This window comes from Ips typographus, linkage group LG3 (assembly GCF_016097725.1).
Source record: "Ips typographus isolate SLU linkage group LG3, UJ_Ityp_2.0, whole genome shotgun sequence".
Lineage (NCBI taxonomy): Eukaryota > Metazoa > Arthropoda > Insecta > Coleoptera > Curculionidae > Ips > Ips typographus.
Window position 1 is genome coordinate 17477169 of NC_138424.1, and position 24177 is coordinate 17501345.

At 36.0% G+C, this 24177-nt stretch overlaps 2 protein-coding genes and 1 long non-coding RNA gene across 3 annotated transcripts in view; 2 read left to right on the plus strand and 1 right to left on the minus strand.

Annotated features, from left to right (window-relative positions):
- The window catches only part of Flo2 (flotillin-2), a 262398-nt gene that overhangs the window by 83567 nt on the left and 154654 nt on the right, over positions 1-24177 (plus strand).
- The window catches only part of LOC145726718 (uncharacterized), a 112557-nt gene that overhangs the window by 40050 nt on the left and 48330 nt on the right, over positions 1-24177 (plus strand). The window lies entirely within an intron of this gene.
- Positions 1862-22495, minus strand: LOC145726073 (glucose dehydrogenase [FAD, quinone]). The gene is made up of 11 exons (XM_081975016.1): positions 22441-22495; positions 22265-22380; positions 13486-13685; positions 9830-10090; positions 9143-9305; positions 8967-9086; positions 8721-8910; positions 6706-6908; positions 6451-6643; positions 6261-6392; positions 1862-5230 (listed from the first exon to the last, which is right to left on the minus strand). The coding sequence occupies exons 4-11, from the start codon at positions 10034-10036 to the stop codon at positions 4573-4575; spliced, it is 1866 nt and encodes a 621-aa protein (XP_081831142.1). The 5' UTR covers positions 10037-10090; positions 13486-13685; positions 22265-22380; positions 22441-22495; the 3' UTR covers positions 1862-4572.

The window sequence follows — 24177 nt, forward strand, 5'->3', positions numbered from 1 at the left end:
TATCTTTGAGTTTGTGGATATCGGGATGGATATGTTTGGGAGATATAGTGTCTTCCTGGCGCACTCCTTCTCTAATTCTTATTTTATCTGTGGTCAGGTTTTCATTTATTTTGACATGAAAGGTGGCATTTTCATACAGGAAAGCCCATATCTCAATGGAGTCCAATGCCTTACGAAAATCTACGAATGCTAAGTGCAGAGGTATATTGTATTCAGTTCTTTCTTCTATTAATGTTTTTACTGCCTGAAGGTGGTCGACGGTGCTATACCCCTTTCGAAACCCCACCTGTTCTACTGGTTGGTAGGCGTTTAGCTTGTTGGTGAGTCTGTTGAAGTGATAATCTTGTGTGATAAAAGACTGATTGGTCGGTAGTTCTCTATGTTGGTGTTATCGCCCTTTTTGAAAAGTAGAACTACTTCTGCATTATTCCACGCGTCTGGTATTCTTACCCATTTTCAGCATTTCACAGGTGACTCCATCTTCCCCTGGGCTCTTCCTGCCATTAGTAATTTTTAAATTAATGAAGTATAAGTATTTTAAACGTTTTTCTATGGAAACATAAATGACGTCCACTTTCCTTTATTTATTGTTTGCATGTAGGAAATATTTCTCCTAGAGGAGGTCGAGATCTTTGAACTTTCAATTAGCGATCATTATTGTGTTGATTGATTATCAATTTCAGGTAGTAATTGACCCAATTTTTCAGGCAAAATAATTGATTCTTGGACTATTATTAATATAAAGTGTTATTTTGGGTTTTTATACACATTTCTTAGAAAACTAACCTTGGTGGAGCTTTTTCATTTATATAACTGTTTCTTTTGAAATAAAATGCACTTATTTTTTTTCTGTTAGCATGTTAGTCGTTGAAGGTAGTTTTCTGTTTAATCAATTTTGCATTGACCACTCGTTAATTAAATTATTTTCAGTATTTTTTCTCATACTGAATTGTTTAAATTATACGTTATGTAAGTAACAGTTTTCCCACTGAATAATTTATAGAGACTTCTTTGTACGTGTTCTTTAATGCGGAGTTTTTCTTTACTAAGTTAGCTAGCATAACTAGTGTATCACCGCACTGTTGTCAATGACACTTGATGGAAGAGGATGCAAATACATCACCAGTTTTACACTAAAATTGTCAATTAAAAACGTCATTAATCTCGATGGTTTTGCTATGAAAATAGTAAACGAAAAAACAGGTAAAAAGTTAAAATATTTTTACGATTTTCCCGTGGGTTTACACAAAGTCAATTTAACTCAACAATTAATAAATTTATTTACACTTCAAAACACTCCGTACAATAATTAATTCAGCTACTAAAAACACTACTACAATTCCACAATTATTCGGCCTCAAATTGGAGTTGGTACGTTGCCCATGAAGTTTGATCGTTTTATGTGGGAGGCTTGATCTTGTTGAGCCCGTTTCCGGTGAATCCTTTCTTCTTCTTCCTTCTCTTGTTGTCAAATCCTTTCTTGTTCTTCCTTGTTTTGTTTAAGCATTTCCATAATAGCTGCAAGTTTGGCCTCCATAATTGCACTTTGACGTCTTGTTATTGGCATAAAATAAATTTAACACACCACTGTTCTGAAAATCTCGGTCTCTTCGGTAAACCACGTTCTAGAACAACTCTGAAACGTTTCGCGATTTGCGTCGAACATCGAAGATGCTTCTTGGTATCGCTATCTAACGGTGACCTACTTTAACACGCGCCCGGCCAGATATTGCGGCGCATCGATTCCATCCCGAATCGAGTGCTCGTGCAGAAGTATCGAGCATAGTAGGCCCAAACCGTAACAATATTTTCTTCCTCTTTTAGGTTAGGTTACGTTAGGTAAAAAATTCAAGATACAAGTTCAATTTCCTTTCACTTTTTCTGGGAAATGATTTGTATGTTTAAATAAACAAATATATTTTATCACGATAATATATTTACATAAATACACAATTAAGTAATTCACATTACAACATTAACGCCTAAATTACTTAAATTACTGTAATATGGCCCAAGTAGGATCTGGCTAGTCGTATTGCTCATTCACAACTAACACATAACATGAATGTATTTTTCTCATGGTTTACTGTTGTTTTCCATGCAAGAAGTTCCTTTCAATCAGTACCTGTTTATTGCAAAGTTTTATAACGAATCTCGGTATTTTTCTTATTGCAGTTAAATTTCACCATTAAAAACATCATCAAACATTGGGCTTCATTCTTCAAAAGAAGTATTATAGATAATAAAACTCATTTTTAGTATAATGATGCTTTTCTTCATAACGGGAATTTAGTCATTTCCACTTGGTTCTAAATTTAATTTAGACCCAGAGAATATACAGGAAACTCCACATAAAGTTGATGTTTGTATGAGTAAATTTTAAAAAGCTCTTTATATAGGAATGTGTGGTTATCGTTTTAAAATGAAACGTTTATAAATTGAATAGCAGATACAATCTAAAACATGTTCAAGTCTATGCCCCAACCTCCACTCACTCAGCAGAAGAAATGGAATGCTTCTATGACGATGTAGGGACCGCACTGGAGCAGACACCAACGCACTTTTAATTGGTGATTTGAATGCCAAACTAGGTCGTAAATTGGACGACGCAGAAATGTCCCTTGGTACACATGGGTATGGATATAGAATACCGTATATCGTATGGAACCTGGTTGAGTCCTGATGGACACACCAAGAACGAAATAGACCTAATAATATCAGACAGAAAGGAGATTGTGTATGACGTATGCTTCGAGCACGCATAGTGTTTAATTTAAAGAAAGAGAGGTCCAAGTTGATGGGAACGAGTAATAAATGGAAACCCCTAGAAAGTCTGACAGACTTCCAGCAGGAAATAAATGTACAAATAGAAACCTTTAATACTGGAGAGGAACAGAATGTAGAGTCGCTAAACACCCACCTTGCGGAAGCCGTTCTACAAGCAAAAAACAAAAATCAAAAGAAAAAGGACAAAGGCTGTCAGGAAAGACATCAGAACGTTTAACAAGAGAAGTGACAAGAGTAATAGAAGGTTCTGAAGTCAATTAGAAGAACGTTCACGGAGGACAAAAAGAACATAACTAAGTTAAGACAACAAGACGGACATATAACATCAAACAAGGAAGAGATTCTGAATGTGGTTAGGTCTTTTTATCAAGAACTCTACAGCAACGCGGATGTGAACGTCAATATACCAACTAAAACTTGACGAACTGAGAGCATCCCTGCACGAAATGAAAAACAACAAGGCAGCTGGCGACGATCAGATTGAAATAGAAGCTAGAAAGCTGGGCGGAACTTTGTTGCATCAAATGCTCTGCAAGCTCTATAATGCGTGCCTGACCAGTGGAAGAACACCTTCCCAGTGGGATCGAGCAGTAATAACAATCATGCACAAGAAAGGTGATATAACAAACCTAAAAAATTATCGTCCCATTAGTCTGCTCTCCCATCTGTACAAATTGTTCATGCGAATAATTACCAAGCGAATCACAAATAAATGTTTCTTCTACCAGCCACGCGAACGGAGCTATGGAGCGAGCAATGCTGAGCATATCATTGAGGGACAGAGTCTATAACATCAGACTTCGCCGAATGTCTGGAGTTACCGATGCAATTGACCTCATAACAACGTTAAAGTGGAACTGGGCCGGACATGTGGCGAGAATGACGGTCCGACGATGGAGTCCTTTCGGAACAGAGGAGGAAAGATCGGATTCGGAAAGATCCCATAACATGTAAGCTGGTAGTTCAATACAAAATCATCTAGCAAGTCTCACAATTCAAATATCTGGGTATGGATCTCTCGGGTTATCAGGACCCAGTGAAGGACCTAAGAAGCCAGATCAACAAAGCGACTGCCATGTCGGGCTGCTTAAGGCAGATAATATGGGCGAACGAATACATGCGAAAGGATAGCAAGGTCAGGATCTATAAGACTTTTGTAACAGGCCAATCATGACATACGGAATAGAAACCAGAGAAGAAACCAACAAAACGAAAAGAATGTAGCCGAAATGAAAACGTTCAGGACCGAATTAGGAACACTGACATTAGGGAGTGAAACAATGTGGAGTGCAAGATATCGTAAGATGGGGGAGACAAAGAAAAAGATATTGGTACGCTCACGTGAGAAGAATGGAAAATGGAAGACTGCCACGCATCGCACTTAAAGGGAAACCAATAGGGAAAAGAGCACCCGGAAGACCACCTAAGAGATGGAAGGACAGCTGGCAGTCCACCTCCCAGGAGCTGATCCAGAGGAACCTGCAAAACTAACACATCCCAAGATCTTAAATATGAGTAAGAAGAAGAAGATTACTTTATCTAGCCTTCTTGATGAGAAGTAGATTTGGTACATCTTTTATGTTCACCATCAACTATAGTAACTACTAAATCATGCAAGTTTAATCAACTGTGTTGAAACTTTTGATATTTTCTTCACCATCCTGATTTTGTCTTATCAGCAACTTGTCTTTCTTAATTTGTTATTTCTCTTGCTTTACTATAATATCTGGATTGTCTTGATTTAGACTTCTTCTGACTGAGTCTATTACAAGTAATTTTCATTTTTCAAAGATTTGGATAATTAACCAACCAGTCCTCTTTAACCAAATCAGCTCCCTTCTCCCCCACCATAATAGCGGGCGCGTTGGTATTTCCACTAGGTATGGTAGGCATAATACTAGCGTCAATAACCCTCAACCCGGCTACTCCATACACCCTTAATCTCGGATCAACCACAGCCTCTTCGTCCCATTCCGGCCCCATTTTGCACGTCCCAACCGGATGGTAAATGGTCATTGAAATTGTCCGGATATGACACTCCCAATACTTGTCCGAGCCAAACTCCAAATGCTTGCAATTAGGAAACGGTATGAGATGAACGCGACTACCAAATTTCTTAAAGGCCTTGGCCTCACTGATCTTAATGGCGATTTTGGCTCCCTCCACTAACGTTTTGATGTCGATGGAATGGTGGAAGTAGTTGGCGTTGATCTTGGGGGAGTCGAAAGGGTTTTTGCTGCGTAGCCGGACCCAGCCTCGGCTGCGCGGCCTTAGCAACAGCGGCATCAGAGTGTAGACGTCCTGGTTTGCGATTGGCTTGTAGACGGCCTCGTACAGTTCGTCGGTGAGGCCGAGGACCTTGCGCACTCTAGCACCTGCGTCAGAATTAACACTGGCTGGCGCCATATGGAATTGGATGTCTGGCCAAGAACGGTTGCCATATCTTTAAGGAAAAAAGATGTTAGTGTATTAGCAAATTAACTAATATGAACGTAAGTGCTAAAAATAGCACTAAACAGACTTTGTCCACTATTAACTATTTATACCAATCATATGTCACCTCAGTGATTAATGAGATAAATTAGAGTGAATTATTATTAAACGACTGACAGTGTTGGTTGGTAGCAGTGTGAGAATAACAGATAATTATTGGTGGTCAACAAGTATAGTATTATATTAATTTAATGAAGAACATAGGCCAAAATGCTATTATAGCTTTTTAAGGCTAAATTACTGTTGAAACCTGTTTTTGATGTGATCAAGCCTATGGAACTGTATTAGTTGAAACCTGGAATTTCCAAAGTAAGATTATAGTTAGCTGGAAACGTATCGACTATAACTTGTATTTAATTTTTATCCGTTTTTAAGTATTTAGTTTTCAACCTCAGAAATTTATGAAGAACTTCTATGGAAACTATCCCCTTTTTCTTTGAAAATTTTAGGCATTTAGCCAGCTCAATTATTTCAATACATTCTTCTACTGCTCTCTTGGAAATTATGGGAAATTAACCAGCTCAATCACTTCAACAGATTCTTCCACTCTTCTTTTGAAAATTTTAGGCAAATATCCAGCTCGGTCATTCTAACAGATTCTTCCGTTCTTCTCTTTAAAATTGTAGACAAAAGTCTTCTGGCTGTCATTCTACAAAGGGGGACAGCAGCGCCCCATCAATGGAATTTGGAAAGTATTCATTACTGGGTTTGTTAAATTGACAGGTAAGACACATTCTAAACAAGACTGCCAAAACAACATCTCACGGGTCCTGTGGTGTGTTCTTTTCCAAAATACCAATAGTGTGAAGGGTAATCTTGAAATGTCTCACTCTATATATTGTCATTACTAACTTATTCTAAAACTGTAATAAATCATCTTATTTTTTGTCATACACATGTCAAGATTTCAAATTGACATTAGTTCTGGTCTGGGTTCTGGTATGCATAATTCCAATATAATAATCCTTACAAATACTTACTTTGTATTGACAAAGGCTAGTCCTTCGACCCCACCTAATGTTGTCATTGGTCCTTTCTCATTCAAAACGTACTGCATAGTCATGGGAAAAGCTTGAAACCGGTCCTGGACTATGGACACTGGCTTATCAATTCTACGTAAAAATATTCTTATAAATTGAATTTTTAAACAACAAATGCTGAATTGTCTACCTGAATGTTAGTCCTCCCATCCCGACATGGTCTTGCAAATTCTCCCCTACTGGTAGATCTTTCAAAACTGGGATGTTGTGTTTTTGCAGCTCCCTTCTAGGCCCTATACCGGACAACATCATAATTTGAGGAGTATTGATGGCTCCAGCTGATAGTATAACCTCTCGTCGTGCCAGGACTATTTGTCGATGACCTTTATCAATGATTCAATCTTACAGTTGTACCATATTACCGTTGTTTCTAAATAATACAAACCATTTCTAAAGAACTCTACCCCATACGCTCGCATAGTTGTAGGGTTAATTAGGACCTTAGTTACATGGGCATTTAAGGCTATATGGATATTTTTCCGCAGTTTGACTGGTCGCAAAAAGGCTTTGGCCGTTGAGCACCTTTGACCTCTTCTAATCGTACCTTGTGCTATCATAAATCCAGCTTGCTCGGCTCCATTAATATCCCTATTTAACATACACGTGTGGAAGTTTCAAATTGCTTATTAAGAGATACATTTTAATTTAACATTCTCAGCCAACATCATAACAGAAGAATTTTAAGCTACTTCTGTTAAATAATAAAACGAGAAAGTCAAATCTTCTAAAGCAGTTGCCTCAACAACCTCGAAAACAAATTGTGGCATACTCGCGGCCAGAAGAAGTGATATTGAAAATGTTACTTGCAGCCGAATAGGCAAATCCCAAGCTCAAACCAAGAATACCGTACAGAATCCTGTAGAAAGTTATCGTTAACAAATCTTGGAGGAATTAACAATTTTGGATAATCGCCTTACCAGAGATGGATTACAGAGGTGGTAGTACCGTCTTAATCAAAAAGTCCTTTAAACACGAAGAAGAAGACAAATATCAAACAAAAGAATTTCAAGCCACTTTTGTAAAGGTGAAAACTAAAACGCATGAAATTCCTGTATGTGCAGTCTACTGAGCACCCAGACATGAGAACAGTATTTAGATTTTCTGCAAAACAGTGGATGTAGCTTTATTATCCTCTGTTTCCTCTGTTAATCCTTATGTTTTACGGAATCAGGAAAGGAAGGAGACAATATTCTTGACTGGAAACATTGCGTAGGACCTGAAGGCTATATCAAGCATACTAGCCCAAAGGAAGTAACACAAGAAATTAAGGAAAATATTGACCTAAATACCGCTGAAATATTGAAACAACTCTTGCGTGGAGCAATTCTAAAATTATCCCATCGTATCATTAGAGTTACGTACGTAGAATATGGAAGCTGAAGTAATTATGATTCCTAATCATGGGAAACCTCCAAAAGAAGTATCATCATACAGGTTCATTTTCTTTCTACCAGTAATCTCAAAACTATTCGAGAAAATGTTGTCAAAACGAATGAAACCTATAATTGAAGAGAATAACTTAATGCCTTCACTCAACCAGAGGGTAGAGTAGTAGAAGAAAAAAGTTTGCTTTACCGTTTTCCTTGATGTGGCGCAAGCTTTCGGTAAAGTATGGCCTGAAGGACTAATTACAAATTAACCAAGTTCCTGTCAAAACTATTTGCACCATTCCTGAACTCATACATCTCAAAACCAAAACAAGAAGATTTCGACTCTGACGTAATGGAGGGGTGCCACAGGGGAGTGTGTTGGGAAGGTACCTGCTGTACACTTGTGATATTCCAAAATTGGACACCATAGCAACCTTTGCTGATGATACCGCTTTTACAGCTGTGAACGAGAAAAACGAAGATGCGGAAACACAACAAGCTTGCAAACTACAGTGAATTGAATTACCAAATCTGTTTATATTAATTTTACAAACAAAATACATAACGACGCACCTTGGTATCTACTTTAGAAATAGTATCCTCCACAGAAACTTGGGTCTGGACACTCTCAGCGAGACCAGCAGTAAAGCTGGGAGAAGACATGAACAACGACTTCTGTAGCGCCTCAACGTGGAAGCTATCCAACTCTTGGACAACACTCACCTGACCAGATGAGTGAAACGGATCAAACCTTTCGAGCTAGTTTAGAGGATATAGCGGTGAATACAAAGTGAATCCGCACGCATTTTTCTTGTGTTAGATCTTAAGGACTACTAGTGAGTAACCCTTAAAAGTGACATTATTAGTAAGAACAATATTAATAATATTTTCCTTACAATGCTTCTGTAAAAGAAGGTGAGGTGAGACTATTAAGTTAAAATGTTCCTCAGTCTTTGTCTTTAGCAACGGATAATTTTAAACTTCCACACCTGTATAGCATCTGTTACTTTTTAACGTATTTCAACCATACCTGTTGGGATATCCCATTTCCATACCAGCTTCTACAAATGCAACGACTAAGGGAGTCCTCCAAGGTGATTCTTGGACTGTCAGTAAGCCGCCCTGACCGTGATAAGGTGTTTTTGCCAGATAGGGGTTTCTGTTATCTTCAGATTTAATGAAGTACTTTAAGACCTCCTGATAGTTCCAACCGGGGTTACCTACTCAATGGTCTCATAGTGGATTTGAGTGCAACAAGTAAAAATCACCTATTTACCCAATTGTTCCCAGTGGTCATAGTCATTGCGATGTCCTCGGACATAAAGCATGTAATTCAGCACGCTGGAGCCCCCTAACACTTTGCCTCTGGGCCAATTACATTGTCCGTTTTTCATTCCTGTAATTATTTTGTCATTTTATGCTATCCGGTTTTTGTATATGTGTCAAATGTACCTAAACAAGCTCTTCCGGTACTTTCCACTTTGTATGCCCAGTCTAATTTAGACAGTTGCAGGTAAGCGGCTAGTGACGGTACATCAGAGATCTCGTTTTCGTCTGGACCTGCTTCCAGGAGTAGTACTTTCCAGTCTGGAATTTCCGACAGTCTGGATGCCACCTCGAGAAATCATACAGAATAAAGTTAATTTGCTAAGAAGTGTTAGACTTTTTTACTAAAGAGTTTGAAAGTTATAGTTGTTGTGCAACATCTGGTGACATCTGTACTCAACTCTATGAGTTAGAAAGTACAGATGGCGTTCCATTGTTTTTTACTGGGAACGCCATCTGTACTTTCTAACTCATAGAGTTGAGTACAGATGTCACCAGATGTTGCACAACAACTATAATTTCTGGCATCCAATTGACTATACTGGAATGAAGGTTTTCTTCTTTGGTTATCAAGCCCTATAGCCTCTCTGATGAGCCGTAATACGGCGAAACCGGTCAGAGGATTGGGATTGATAAACAAAAAACAAAACTTCACCATTTTCAGTTTGAAAGTTGTTTCAAAATCAATGGTTATTAGCAAATACTCATATAGTGGTGAAACTTGATTCTGTGTGTTGACTTGGAACATGTGAAAGATTTCAGAGGACAAATGTGTAAACACTATAAACGTTATAATATTAATTATATACTTACCACGGCACCAGCTGATCCACCACCAACAACAACAAAATCATATTCCTTATATATAGTTTTCTGGTTAATAATAGGTGCTTCAGGATCAAGTTTGTTATACTGAACGAAGGTTAAACTGGCCAAGATCAGCGGAATAATCCACAAGCTGGAACCTATGATTCCTATAGTTTTCAAGGCGGTAGCTGCAAGAATGTGCCCTACTGCCATTTTGTGTATGAAGACTTAACTAGTTGAGCTTATACAGAAAGTTATCACAGTGACCTGAAATAAAATCACTTTTTATTCATTAATTTCTCAAAAAGTTTTTCATTGTTGTGATGTTTCCGGATCTACTATAGGTGTGTTAAGATGATCTCTCTGTTGGCGTAAATCACATAAACAGCGTTGGTCGTAGTTTGTGATATTGATCAGAAAAGCACTTTGAGCAATCACAAGCTGTCCACTGTGCTGAGACTTTAGCATGACATCAGAAAATTACAGTCTTAGTAATCACTAGTAATCATTCAACCAATGAGTGCTGACATTGCTCTGATTTTCCGCAAACAGGCTTTTTAATTATATTCATGGAATTTTGGCACTTTTATCGACATTCACATAGAGCTCAGCAAATAGTTCATAACATTTAAAAGAGAAATGGTATACTGCATCAAACTTTAAAAAATATATTTTTCTTCCTCTATATCTTTTGCGATTCCAAGACCATTTGATTGAGGATAATTTGGACTGTCAGTAATTATATTAAAATTTCAGCTTAATGGAAATTCTGTCAGAACAGAACTGCTTAGGAACATTATTGCAGACCAAATCATTGGCCGCATTCATAAGATAATTTTCTTATGAATGCACTGGAATAAATCGATTACTGATCGAAAAAGCATTACTGAAAGGTCATTTTGCTCATCGAACTCAAAAACACATTTTCGATTGCTAATCGATATGTTCTTATGAATGTAGCCATTGAGACATCCAAATCTTGAGAATACCACTTTTAATCTTAAAACAACCTTTTGTGCTGACTTGCTCTTTTAAGACTCAAAATTGCTGTTGAGTTGTCAGATTTTGTTTTCTTTATCATCCAAACAAAAATTTCCCATACATTTTCTCAAGATTTGCATATTCTGGAAAATGCTTTGCTGATGCAAATCATCATTTTTAAGCCACCCACTTTGAATACATGTAATGATATCTTTGAAGTCAGCATCAAATTCTGTCTTTTTGATAAATTCACATTTACGAGAAATAAACATTGACAGAGGGCAATGAATGCTACGAATAACAAATTCTAGTCCTGCACTAAATTAGGATTGTTTTAATTTAAAATTGCTTTAGAAAATATATCTGAATCTAGAAAAGCTATTTACCAGGCAAATCAATCAATCAATATTCCCATCATTCCATGGCGGAACATAGCAAAGTTTTTCCTCTAGGATTTATTTGCATTTGGATCTATTTCTGGCAAACATTTTGACTTCTTGGCACGATTTATTAATTTTACGTGTTTTACTTAATATCGTTCTTCTCCAGGTTGTTAGAGACAAAATCGCCTGTAAATCCTACTTGGAGTAAGAAAATGATTGTTTTAAAGACATTTTTAGAAATCCTCATTAAATTTTCTATCCAATAACATGAAAAACACTACAAAATTAGGTACAGTCACGAAGAAAAGCGGTGTAAAAGTTTGAAATGACAGAAACACAGTTTGAAAGGACAGTCAGAGAGATAATCGCCTGTAAAACCCATTTGGAGTAAGTAAATGATTGTTTGAAGCACATTTTTAGAATCTTTATTAAATTTCCTATGTAATGACATGAAAAACACTGCAAAATTAGGTACAGTCAGGGAGAAAAGAGGTGAGAAAGTTTGTACTGACAGAAATACAGTTTGAAAGGACAGTTAGAGACAATATTGCCTGTAAATCCTACTTGGAGTAAGTAAATGATTGTTTTAAGCACATTTTTGGAATCCTTATTAAATTTTCTATCCAATAACATGAAAAACACTTCAAAATTTGGTACAGTTAGAGAGAAAAGCGGTGTCAAAATTTGAACTGACAGAAACACAGTTTGAAAGGACAGTTAGAGACAAAATCGTCTGTAAATCCTACTTGGAGTAAGAAAATGATTGTTTTGAAGACATTTTTGGAATCCTCATTAAATTTTCTATCCAATAACAGGAAAAACACTACAAAATTGGGTACAGTCAGGGAGAAAAGCGGTGTAAAATTTCGAAATGACAGAAACACAGTTTGAAAGGACTGTCAGAGACAAAATTGCCTGTAATTCCTACTTGGGGTAAGAAAATGATTGTTTTAAAGACATTTTTGTAATCCTCAATAAACTTTCTATCCAATAACATAAAAAAACATTTCAAAATTTGGTACAGTTAGAGAGAAAAGCGGTGTCAAAATTTTAACTGACAGAAACACAGTTTGAAAGGACAGTCAGAGACATAATAGCCTGTAAAACCCATTTGGAGTAAGTAAATGACTGATATAAACACATTTTTGGAATCCTTATTAAATTTCCTATGTAATGACATGAAAAACACTACAAAATTAGGTACAGTCAGGGAGAAAAGAGGTGTCAAAGTTTGAACTGACAGAAACACAGTTTGAAAGGACAGAGACAAAATCGCCTCTATATCCTACTTGAAGTAAGAAAATGATTGTTTTGAAGACATTTTTGGATTCCTCATTAAATTTTCTATCCAATAACAGGAAAAACACTACAAAATTGGGTACAGTCAGGGAGAAAAGCGGTGTAAAATTTCGAAATGACTGAAACACAGTTTGAAAGGACTGTCAGAGACAAAATTGCCTGTAAATCCTACTTGGAGTAAGAAAGTGATTGTTTTGAAGACATTTTTGGAATCCTCATTAAATTTTCTATCCAATAATAGGAAAAACACTACAAAATTGAGTACAGTCAGGGAGAAAAGCGGTGTAAATATTTGAACTGACAGAAACACAGTTTGAAAGGACAGTTTGAGAGAAAATCGCCTGTAAATCCTACTTGGAGTAAGAAAATGATTGTTTTAAAGACATTTTTGGAATCCTCATTAAATTTTCTATCCAATAACATGAAAAACACTACAAAATTAGATACAGTCAAGGAGAAAAGAGGTGTCAAAGTTTGAACTGACAGAAACACAGTTTGAAAGGAGAGTCAGGGAGAAAATCGCCTGTAAATCCTACCTGGGTGCGTATTCTTGAAACGAGGGAAGGGAATTATCAAGAGAAAGACATGTAGAATGTGACAGGAACCCGCTATTGTCAGCTTCTTCTGTCACATTCTATCAACCCCTTACTTGGCAATTCTACTCCCTGCGTTCAAGAATAGGCCCCCTGGAGTAAGAAAATGATTGTTTTAAAGAACTTTTTCGAATCCTCATTAAGTTTTCTATCCAATAACACGAAAAAACACTTCAAAATTTGGTAAGTTATTTTCTTGAATACTGTGAATCAATTGTAAAGTGAGGAATTTGGCTTTTTCTGTTTTTGTCGGATATCTCCGGATGTAATAGAAATTTAACAATTTTCCACATAACAACGCAACATCAACATTACGCGAGAACTCCTGCACAAAATTTGCAGACAGCAAAAAGTCCCATGGATAAAGTAGATCCAGAAACATCGTGAATAAAACTATACCACTTACCTGTATAAAAAAGTAGTTTATGGACTAGAATAGGATTGAAATGGTACGCTAAGAATCTAAAACTCGACGTTCTTAATCCGGCGGTCGAATTTTCATTTGTAGCAAACGAAATTTGAGTTTCTTTTTCCTATTAGTGATGCGGGTAATAAAGACCATTTCTGTCACCGTTGTGGCAACGGAATTTTCATCCTAGACGGTGTCTGAAATAAGAAGAGAAAAGTCTGTATAAGCCTACTGAACTGGTTCTCATCGAGTTTTCCTGATCGGAACCGACAAAGCGAGATATTGTGTAATCGGTACATTTTCCACTTCCCGTTGTCCCAGAATTGGCACTAATTTCTCCGAAGTCGACACCGTTTCCGATCTTGGACGTGTGGGTACTTATTTTTAATTGGATGTTTGATTACTTAACGCAATGTCTGTTCCAATCGGTACAATCAAATTCTTCAACCTTGTGCGTAGCATACCAAAAGTAGAAAATTATCAAGTTACCCAAAGCGTGAATATGTCCTGTTTTGTCAAATTTAATAATAATCTCAATTGTTTTAAAAACCTTGTTGTCAGTAATTCAAGTTTATTTTTTCGTAAACTTCCTTTAATGACAAACAAATTGTGGTAAACAAAATTTTGTGTTTATTTTTGTTTGCGGTCCATTGCTCGTCACGAACATTGGACAGAAGTCGACTTATGCAATGGAAAAAGCGCCAGTTTACCGGTACTTTCTTCGGACTACTATAGTACCTCGATATGCGGTAATCGGTGCGACCTTTCGATTTCGATATGCAGCCTTGCTATTGAGAAAGCGGTCAACCAAAGCAATAGTTTACTGCCAAATAAATCTTTTCAAACATGTTGAGATAATGTGTCATGATAATAGTAATCTGAGCGAAAAGGTTCTTCTTTGGTATAATTGAATCGTTAATATTATATTGTTTTCTTAATAATATGTGAAAGTGGTAAATTCCTAATGGGATGTTTAAAGAATATTGCGTAAGCAAACATGTTGTGATTGGATGAGTCACGCAAGAGTTAACTTAGCGACTTCTATGTAAGGTTTGATTACTCCATCAGTTCTCACGTTAGAAGAAAGTAGTAGCAAGCAAAATGTAATAAGGAACGTGGATATTCCATATTCATTTCCAAAGTCAAACAGAAATATTTAATTTTGTCTATGACCCAACCAATAATGCACTAATAGGGCAAATTTCAAAAGTAACCGATAACTTTACCGGTCTTCTTCTTTTTCTTCTCAGCCCGTATTTATCCACTCCTGGATGTAGGCCTCTTCCAAATCCCTCCACGCCTTTCTATTTCTAGCATTTCGGGTCCAATTTCTTCCTGCAACATTCTGGATATCGTCTTGCCATACCAATGCTCCGTTTGGTCTCTCTTGGGCGCCCAACTAGTATCCTATGTGCCCATCTGTGGTCGTCCTGCCTTGCCACATGACCAGTCCATCTCCATTTCAGTTGTGCCACAAGCCTTAGAACATCTGTTACTTTAGTACTTCTACGAATTTCCTCGTTGCCCATTCTATCCCTTAAAGTGATTCCTATCATAGCCCTCTCCATTGCTCGTTGGGTGGTTGGCAAATTTGCTGGTAATTGCCATTGTCTCTAGTCCATATGTGAGAACCGACATCACGCAGGCATCAAACACTCTCCTTTTCAAATTTATAGGAAATTCACTAGATTTAAGGATAAATCCTAGTCTTCTTCTTGGGTTTTCAGAAGATTGATTTTATTTGCCAAGTTGAATTTTGTGGCCCAAGTAAACATATTCCGAGACAACCTCCAGGGGTTGGTCGTTAACGGTCACCTGGATGTCTTCTGTACTCATGATCTTTGTTTTGTTCAAGTCCCATTTGCAGCGATGCTCGATGAAGCTCCCGAAGCATGTTTTTAGGCTCTTCACCTGTACTGGCAACGACCGAAATGGTTTAGACGCTCTAAATCGATATTACTCCCGTTCTCTTGCCAGTCAACTTTTTTCCATCCTCCAGGTCAAGGGTAAAAAGTTTTGGTGAGATGGTGTCTCCTTGCCTTACTCCTCTTTTGATTGGAATATTGTCGTTTTTTAACTCATCATCTATTTTTACATGAATGTTGATGTTTGATGAGGTTTGAGTACCTAGAGTTGATTCTTGCATTGTCTAAGGATTCTAGAATTGCCCAGGTTTCGACAGAGTCAAAAGCATTTTGATAGTCGACGAAGGCCAAATGGAGTGCATATTATATGGAGTGGCTTTTCCAATAAGAGTGCGAAGTGTCTGCAGGTGGTCGATAGTACTAAACCCCTTACGGAATCCCGCTTGCTCGACCGGTTGGTATGAGTCCATCTTATTCTTCAACAGGTTGGTTATTATTTTCGTAAATAGTTTGTATAAGTGCGATAATAAGCTGATAGGTCGATAATTATCTATGTTGTTTTTGTCTCCTTTCTTGTATAATAGGATGACTTCTGCATTTTGCCACTTAGTTGGGATTTTACCTTCTGCCAAACACAATTTTACATGCTTCATCAGCGTCTCACCTCCTATTTTAATCATTTCGCTCGTGATTTGATCTTCAGCTGGACTCTTTCTGTGTTTCCTGACCTTCCATTTGATAATTTGAATCTTCGAACTTTCATGCTTCTATTGTGTTCTTAATTAGCTCATTATCATGGTTTCTTAAATCTTTTCGGATGTTCCTATTTATTTCTTTGCTAAGAGACTTATATCTTCTCGATCCATTTTAGATTAGATTTTTGGTGTGTGGGCTGATTTCCCTTTTGTTTAGAGCATATATTTCTTGGTGCAACTTGAATACTATTTGAGATGTTACTGCAGAGCTCGTCTATACCTGGTGTGGGTGTTGGAGGTGCACCTAGTTTAGAATTTAAAATGCGTTGAAAAGCAGCTTTGTTCCGATTCAAAGCTTCAACAGTTGGGTATTTTTGGTGCTGCATTAATTTATTCCTTTCGAATCTTGTTCTTGTCTTGTTGACTATACGGTGATCACTGCCAGCATTGAATCGGTTTAAAACTGTAACATCCCTGAATATAACCTTTCTATTCGTCAGGATGTAATCGATTTCATTTTTGACTTTACCCCATGGGCTTTTCCAAGTCCATCTTCTCTGTAGAGGCTTTCGAAAAAATAAATTCATGCAGTATACAACCTTACCCCAGTAGACGAATAGAAATTCCAATTTAACTCTAACTTACGGTAGCTTCCTTTAACTGTCATAGATATATCATCTGTCAATATTAGCCTGATTCCTCTGATTCAAAATTCCAAAATTTAAAATATATTCTGACTCCGTGAATATTTTTTGTTTTCTCATAATTTTAGTGTTTGGGCAAAGAATAACTATTTAACAAGAAGAGGTATAATTCCTTTTGATGTTGGGGTGATGTTTTTGGCTGACCTCGGTTTGCCTTTGGTAGGAAACATGTTGCAGGTTGTCTCTTATCTTATTTCATTTTGAAATAAATCTCTTTGATCATCTTTTTTATGAATTGTAGCTTGATCTTTTATGAATACATCTGTCTTATTACGATTTTTAAATGGTTTGTTTTTATGTCATATACAGGGACGAAAAGAAAGTAAGCAATTTTCTGTGCTTTTCGAGACCCTGTGGAGAGAACGACTGAGAATTGAAAATAGTTTATAACATCAAATTGTAGCCCCTTATTTTCTGAACATTTCCCTGTTTTATTCCCTCTGATATCTCAATTATTAAAGAAAATACAGGGTTTCGAAGAAAATGTGGATATTGTTCTTATTTTTGCACATCTGTTTTAGAGGTAATCTATTGCCATGGTTTCCTAATCAAATTTGCTATACGTCATTGGTTCTTGTCAAGAACATTCATCATTTTGATTCCTAAAAATCCAAGATGGGTGCTATGGCTTCTACTGATGTGGCGAAGGCTGTAGCGTTGATTTAAATTGGTACGTTACAGCGATGTTGCTGATATATTAGGAAAATCAGAATCTATCGTAATGAAAGAGGTTGGAGACAAACGGGAGAGTATGTGAGGAGACGAGGTCAAGGAAGAAAACAGTCAACCACGGCTAGAGATGACAGCGTAAAAACAGTACCGTAACTAAGAAGCGAACTGGAAGAAGTTCGTGGAAGAAGAAGAACAAATGCTCGGACCATTAGCAGAAGGCTTAAGGAAGTTGGTTTGAAGGCCTATAGAACAAAGAAAGCTCTATTACTCCAGCGACGTCATCGTGTGGCCAGACTAGGCTTTGCTAGGGAAATTGGGAAAATGATCAATGTTTTGTTCACAGATAAGAGTCGATTTTGTGTTAATTCCATCGACGGCAGGGAAAGGTTATATCGCCGCCGAGGAGAACAAGATGAACAATTTAATTTTACTCCCACTGTCTCTATGGTGGAGGCTCAGTGATGGTCTGGGGTGGAATATGCTTAGGGGCACGAACAGAGTTGGTGGTTGTTAATGGAGCTTTAAATGCAGATGGATACATTCGCGATGTTCTGCAAGAGCATGTCGTATCATTCGCCGACGATTCAACGACGTTGGTGAAATTAAGATAAATTTCCACCTTTTCTTCGAAACCCTGTATTTTTTCTAATAATTGAGATATCAGAAGAAAATGTCTAGAGATTAACAGGCCACAATTTGATGTTATAAATCATAGTTGTTGTGCAACATCTAGTGACATCTGTACTCAACTTTATGAGTTAGAAAGTACATATGGCGTTCCCAAATCTAGGAACAGCCCCATTATTGCCGGATTCTACATGAAAACTTCTACGGGGAACCGTTCTTCCTTTTTTGATAACTTTATGAGCAACTGAAATACAGAAGAGGTTCAAAAATTACCAATTTTCGAAATCCCCCCGTATCTTTGAAACAAAAGAAGTTTGCGCCGCCCACTTTTCGCCAGTCATCTCAGCTCAGAAAAAGAGATCAGAACACGTATGCTACTTTTTTTCTATCTATTACCGTTTTCTCGGTACTCCGTAAATCCATCGAAAATGCAGCACCCTGTACATTGTTTCCCTAATTTTGTCGATGTGTGTATAATATTACAAGTTTTTGTTTTGTATTATTTTCCTTTATAAAACGTTATCTAAAAACAGACAAATAGTAGTAGTTTAATAACCTCAAAAATTGAACTTGAGCTATTGTAAAAAAAGAACAAATTACGAAATATAATTAACGGTATGAGACAAAAAAGAGCAATCTTACCAAGAACTTGTTTGTTCCGTTGATTTCTTCATTGTATATGGAAAGGAAAGAGTAAAAAACAAGATTTCTTGCACTTTTAATTACTTTTGTCATTTTTTTGTTGTTCAAACTGTTTGGTGATCCAGCTTACACTCAGTTTAAAGTTAAACAGCATAATTTGGTTGATAATAGCGTGATTAAATCGATGGTAGCCTTCCAACACAAGGTCCAGTGCATAGTAAACGTTTTGATAAGTAGTACTTTTACATCGAATCGAACACTGGTTCTAGGTAGAAAATTAGTTTTGAAACTAAAATTACATTTAGAACATACAAAAATTGGTACTAACTAACATTTTGAATGAATTTATTTTGTTTCAGGTAAGCATTTTGGCTCTATGAATTAGTCTTTACTGTGGTAAGTACTCTGCGCCTCAGAATAAATACTGGATATTCCAAATGTTACGAAACGGTCTACTTTAATCCACTAATATGGAATTTTGGAATATCACCTAAGGTTATAAAATCTATCTCTTGATGGTCATTTCGAATTTTTAGGACCCAGATCTTCGGACCAGCGCTATTTTTTTAAATGGAATGGTAATGATTTGAATCAATTTTTACTTTCTACCAAAATTCCTATAATCAGCGGTTAAGGTTTAACAAAATTTTATCCAGCCAGATTTGATAAATCTCAGTTTAAATTCTGCAAAGATGATTAAAAGTGTATTTTTAATTGAAAAATCTAATATACAGTTATTGTTTCTTGATTTAAATGTATTTATTTGAAAAATAAAATAACTTTATTTACTACTAGCACGGTAAAAATCCATTACATACAGTTTCGTAATTGGGGATTTTACTAATAAAGAATAATTGATTTTATCTACAACAGTTACATAATATCGTAATTTCGCACTATTTTTAGTGTTATAATGACCTTTATTACCGCACTGAGTTCGAGCACGAGTTCTGTTGCCTCCACTATCTTGCTTCTTGTTAATATTAATATTAAAAGTAACTTTTAGTTAGTTTTTTTTTAATTAAAAAACATGACATACAATTGCATGAAAACTCAATTATTATTAGGATAAATATTAATGGTAAACTCTTTGCAATTGGATAAATTAATGCCAGATGTTGACATGCCTAACAAGTTGCTGAAAATATTTTTATTTTTTTTTTAATTTTTATTTTTTTTATTTATTTTTTCAATTAATTATTAAAATAATAATCGTTGTAGATAAAATGTTGTACGTAACACGTAGGATATGTTATTAACGCACTGTGTGATTACACGACTTGGCCTGCGGCCTCGTCGTGCAAATTTTCACATGCGTGCGTTAATAACATTCATATCCTACTTGTTACGTAAATAACTATTATCACACTAGTGTGTTAAAGCACCCTAAGGTACTGTTACGGTTACGGGCCTACTATGCTCGATACTTACTGAACGAGCACTCGACTCGGGATGGATCCGATGCTAATTCCTACACAACATTGACAAAAATTGTACATTACTTGTGTGGTATGGCAAATTAATGGACTTGTGTGACTCAAACACAGTGTGGAAAAGTGCACTTTACCTCAGCCGAGTAAGAAATAGTTTAACAGTCGAGTGCGGGAAAGGCACTTTTCGCACGTGATAGGAACATCATTTTTTTTACAAGCGTTTTCCAATAATTGAAAATAAATATAAATTAAAGTTGAAAAATTAATTTTTAATAATAGTGAATTTAACCATATTGTTCTTTTATATATATTTATATGTATGTAACTAAAATATAACAGCACAATATTAAGTAGAAAATTATATGTAGATTGTATTGATGTGATACTATTGATGAATTACTAATCTACTTACTTGTTACTAATATTAATAATAAATGAAAATTATATGAAATAATAATTTTGAATATGATACATAAATTAACATAATTAAATTTTATATAATTGTTTAAAAAAGTACACTTTTTAAAATGATTTTTAGTGCGAAAAGTTCTTCTTTTTATTCTTCAAAATAGTAGTGCAAAATAGTAGTTTTCCGCACAGCGGAGCTCTGATAAACTTCAAGTGCGAGAAAACTACTTTGCGCACGTGTTAGGAACAACATTTTTTCCACGAATGAAATAAGTATACATTTGGTTTTTAATTTTAAATTTTTATTGCGCAAAATAGATACTTTACACACACGAGTAGAAAATAGTATATTACGTAACTAGTGCTGTAAGAAGCATTTTACACACGATATGGATAAAGTTACGAACAAAGCCGCGTAGCGGCGAGTGTGTAATTCTATGGGTGCGTAAAATGCTTTAGAGCACGTGTAACGTACTATACTTTACCTACGACCAAATGGAAAATCCTGTTTTGGCAATTCATATAATTCAGAGCAACTTTTCAATAAAAAAGTATATTTTCAACGTATTGACATCATATTTGTACTAATCATAGGTATTATGCCATTAAAAAAAAATAACTTAAATAATTATTAGTGTTGTTCTTAAAATAATTATTTATGGCGAAAGGGAAAAAGGAAAAACTGGTTAAAGGGAAAACTTTCAGTAATATTACTTGATGTGTTTGTTATTGCAGATAATATTCTAAACGAAGTGGTAGTTACTTTAAACTGTATGAACAATGCATTACGCGATGACTTCCATCTAATATACTCTGATAAAGGAAGAAATGTAAACACAATTAATTTTTCCCAACATTAGAGCGATAGTTTGTGGCCGATCTTAAAACTGTGCGTTTTTTTTTACAACTGAGCGTAAAGAGGTTCATTACGTAACGGAAAACTATGCGTAAATAGCTATTTACACTGAGGTCGTAGGTACAAGTATTTTTTGCACTATTTTTTAATTTTTTAATGATTTCTACTTTTCCAACACTATATTTTGGTCAACACATGTAAAAAGTCCTTTTTTGCACGTGTTGTTAAACTCGACCTTCGGTCTCGTATAACGCCTTTCACTTGCGTTCAAAAAGATGTACTTTTTGCACTCGTTGCATAAATGACTATTTTCCACCCATTTTTTTTCGCACTAGTGCGGAAAAGTCTATATTTCGAGAACAAAAATAGTGCGGAAATCTTGTCATTTGCGTACGCTCGTAGAAACAAATAATATCTTCTTGTTTGGTATACAAAAATAGTTCTTATATACACCACTACTTTGAAAACACAGACTACACTTTTAAAAATAGTTTTATAATTGTCTTGATTCATGGTAAGTTACTTAATAAAATGGGAAATAATTTTTAAAATCGTTTCAGTTAATGATGAGAATTTGTCGTAAATCGCGGTGTTAATGCCGATTTAGTTTACCTTTCTTTCGGACACGATTCTCTCTCATCATCATCATTACGATCATCAGGAACCGGTTTTAAGCGAAAACAAAAGCTTTACCCACTAAATTACTAACCCACATACATGAAAGTTACACGAAAATAATTATATAATAAGTTGTTTAAAACCACAGGCAGATCGCACTGTGTTACGTAACTTTGTATGGTAATTATTGTTTTTCTGTTAAGTGTGAATGTTATAAACATCATTACTGACTTATTTTAAGTAAAAATTAAAATACCTTTTTAGCCGCTTCACCAGAAAAGTTCCTCGAATAAAAAAAATCAAACTGAAGAAACAAACAGGTTGGAGGCAACTGTTTTTCACTAGAGGGGGGAAAACACTTCACCTACGTCCCTGTATAAAAAAAAAATAAAATAAACAACCAAAAATCGCGATTTTCTAATTGAAACTCACTGTAAAAAAGTCGGATAGACCCGGTATATTGTGTGCTTCGATGAAAGTAAGTGGCGTCGCAACGACTGATTTCGGGTAGTTCATTTCTTCGCGACGGTACTTCTTTCGGGTACCGATCTGGTGGGGTTTTACGCAGATTTTTAGGGGAACGGTTCAGGAAATGGACGGTTTTTTCGTTTGCTCACTAAATCTGAAGGCCCCTTGCGGTTGCTGGAGTGGTACTTGTGGTCGTACCGAACATGACAATGTAAATATTGCGCGACGCACTCTGAACAAGGCAGTCTGAAGTAAGCAAAAAGATTCGCTGCGTTTTTCGTAATTTTAGAAATTTTTTGTTCTGGTGATTATGTTTTTTTTTTCAAGGTATTACAGGAATGTTAATGGATTGCCAAGAATAATTGTTATAGTAAGTAATTATCATGTATGAAACCAATTTCTAGGTTAATTTTAGCAGAAAGTTAGTAGATGAATCTAAACTACATTAGGGGAGATGCAAATCTGGTTAAATGGGAATTGATGACATTTAGTAGATGTCGATTTTTTTTAGATACTTTGACAGGTACACAGGTACAAAAAGACAGGTAGATATCAACAGAACAAGTAGTAAAACATCATAGTTTATACTGGAAATAAAGGAACTATCAGAACACAAGAAAAAAGCACACATAAAGTATTTACGCAGCAGAAACCAAGAAAACTACATGGAATCTATATAAAACAGAATAAATGCTAGAATCAGAGAGATGAAAGAAGATTACTGGGAAAGAACCCACAAGAGATGGAGAGAGATATGTACGGAAGCCAGAGAAAGATATGAGGAATGCTAAGAAGGAACAAATTAGAAATCAAAGATACTATGCAGACCAATAAAGTCAATGCGGAAGAATGGAAGTTATATTTCGAAAACCTGTAGAAAATGAGGAAATTGAACAATTACTAATAGAAAAAGACAATGAAATAGAATTGACAGGCAGTAGGATAGAACACATCTTGAAAATCGAAAAAGCCCAGGACCCGACGAGATAACAAATGAAATGTTAAAGTACAGGGGAGACAACCTACAAAAAGAAATATTAACTCTCTTCAGAAACATCATAATAGAACAAGAAGTACCAAATGAATGGAAAAGCAGCATAACGATACCGATATTAACTGAAGAACTGTAAATACCCACAGGGAATAAGACAAGGTGACTCACTTAGTCATTTATATTCAACATGATTATGGACAAAATCGTCGGAGATCTACCTAAAAGAGCAGGATAAAAATGGGGAACACTTACATCAATGTTGTCTGCAGATGATGCGGTGCTCATTGCGGATTCTGAAGAGGACCTTCAGAGATTACTTCACTCCTTTAATCAATCAGCAAAACAATTAAATATGGTCATTAACACTGACAAAACCAAATGTCTCGTATCATCAAAAGAGCCAACAAGATGCAAACTGTAGATTGACCAGAAAATTGTTGAATCAGTTCAAATACTTCGGAGCTGAGATAACAAGTTATGGAAATCTACAGAATGAAGTCAGATAACAAACTATGAAGGCGTCTCGAATATCAGGATGCCTAAGAGACATTGTGTGGAAAAACAAATATCTCAACATAAACAGTAAAATAAGAGTATATAAATGGACAATCAGAAATGTCGTAACGTATGCAGCCAGACACATCGAAAACATTACAAATGATGCGAACGGTTGAAATGAAAGTAATAAGAAGTATACACGGAAAAAC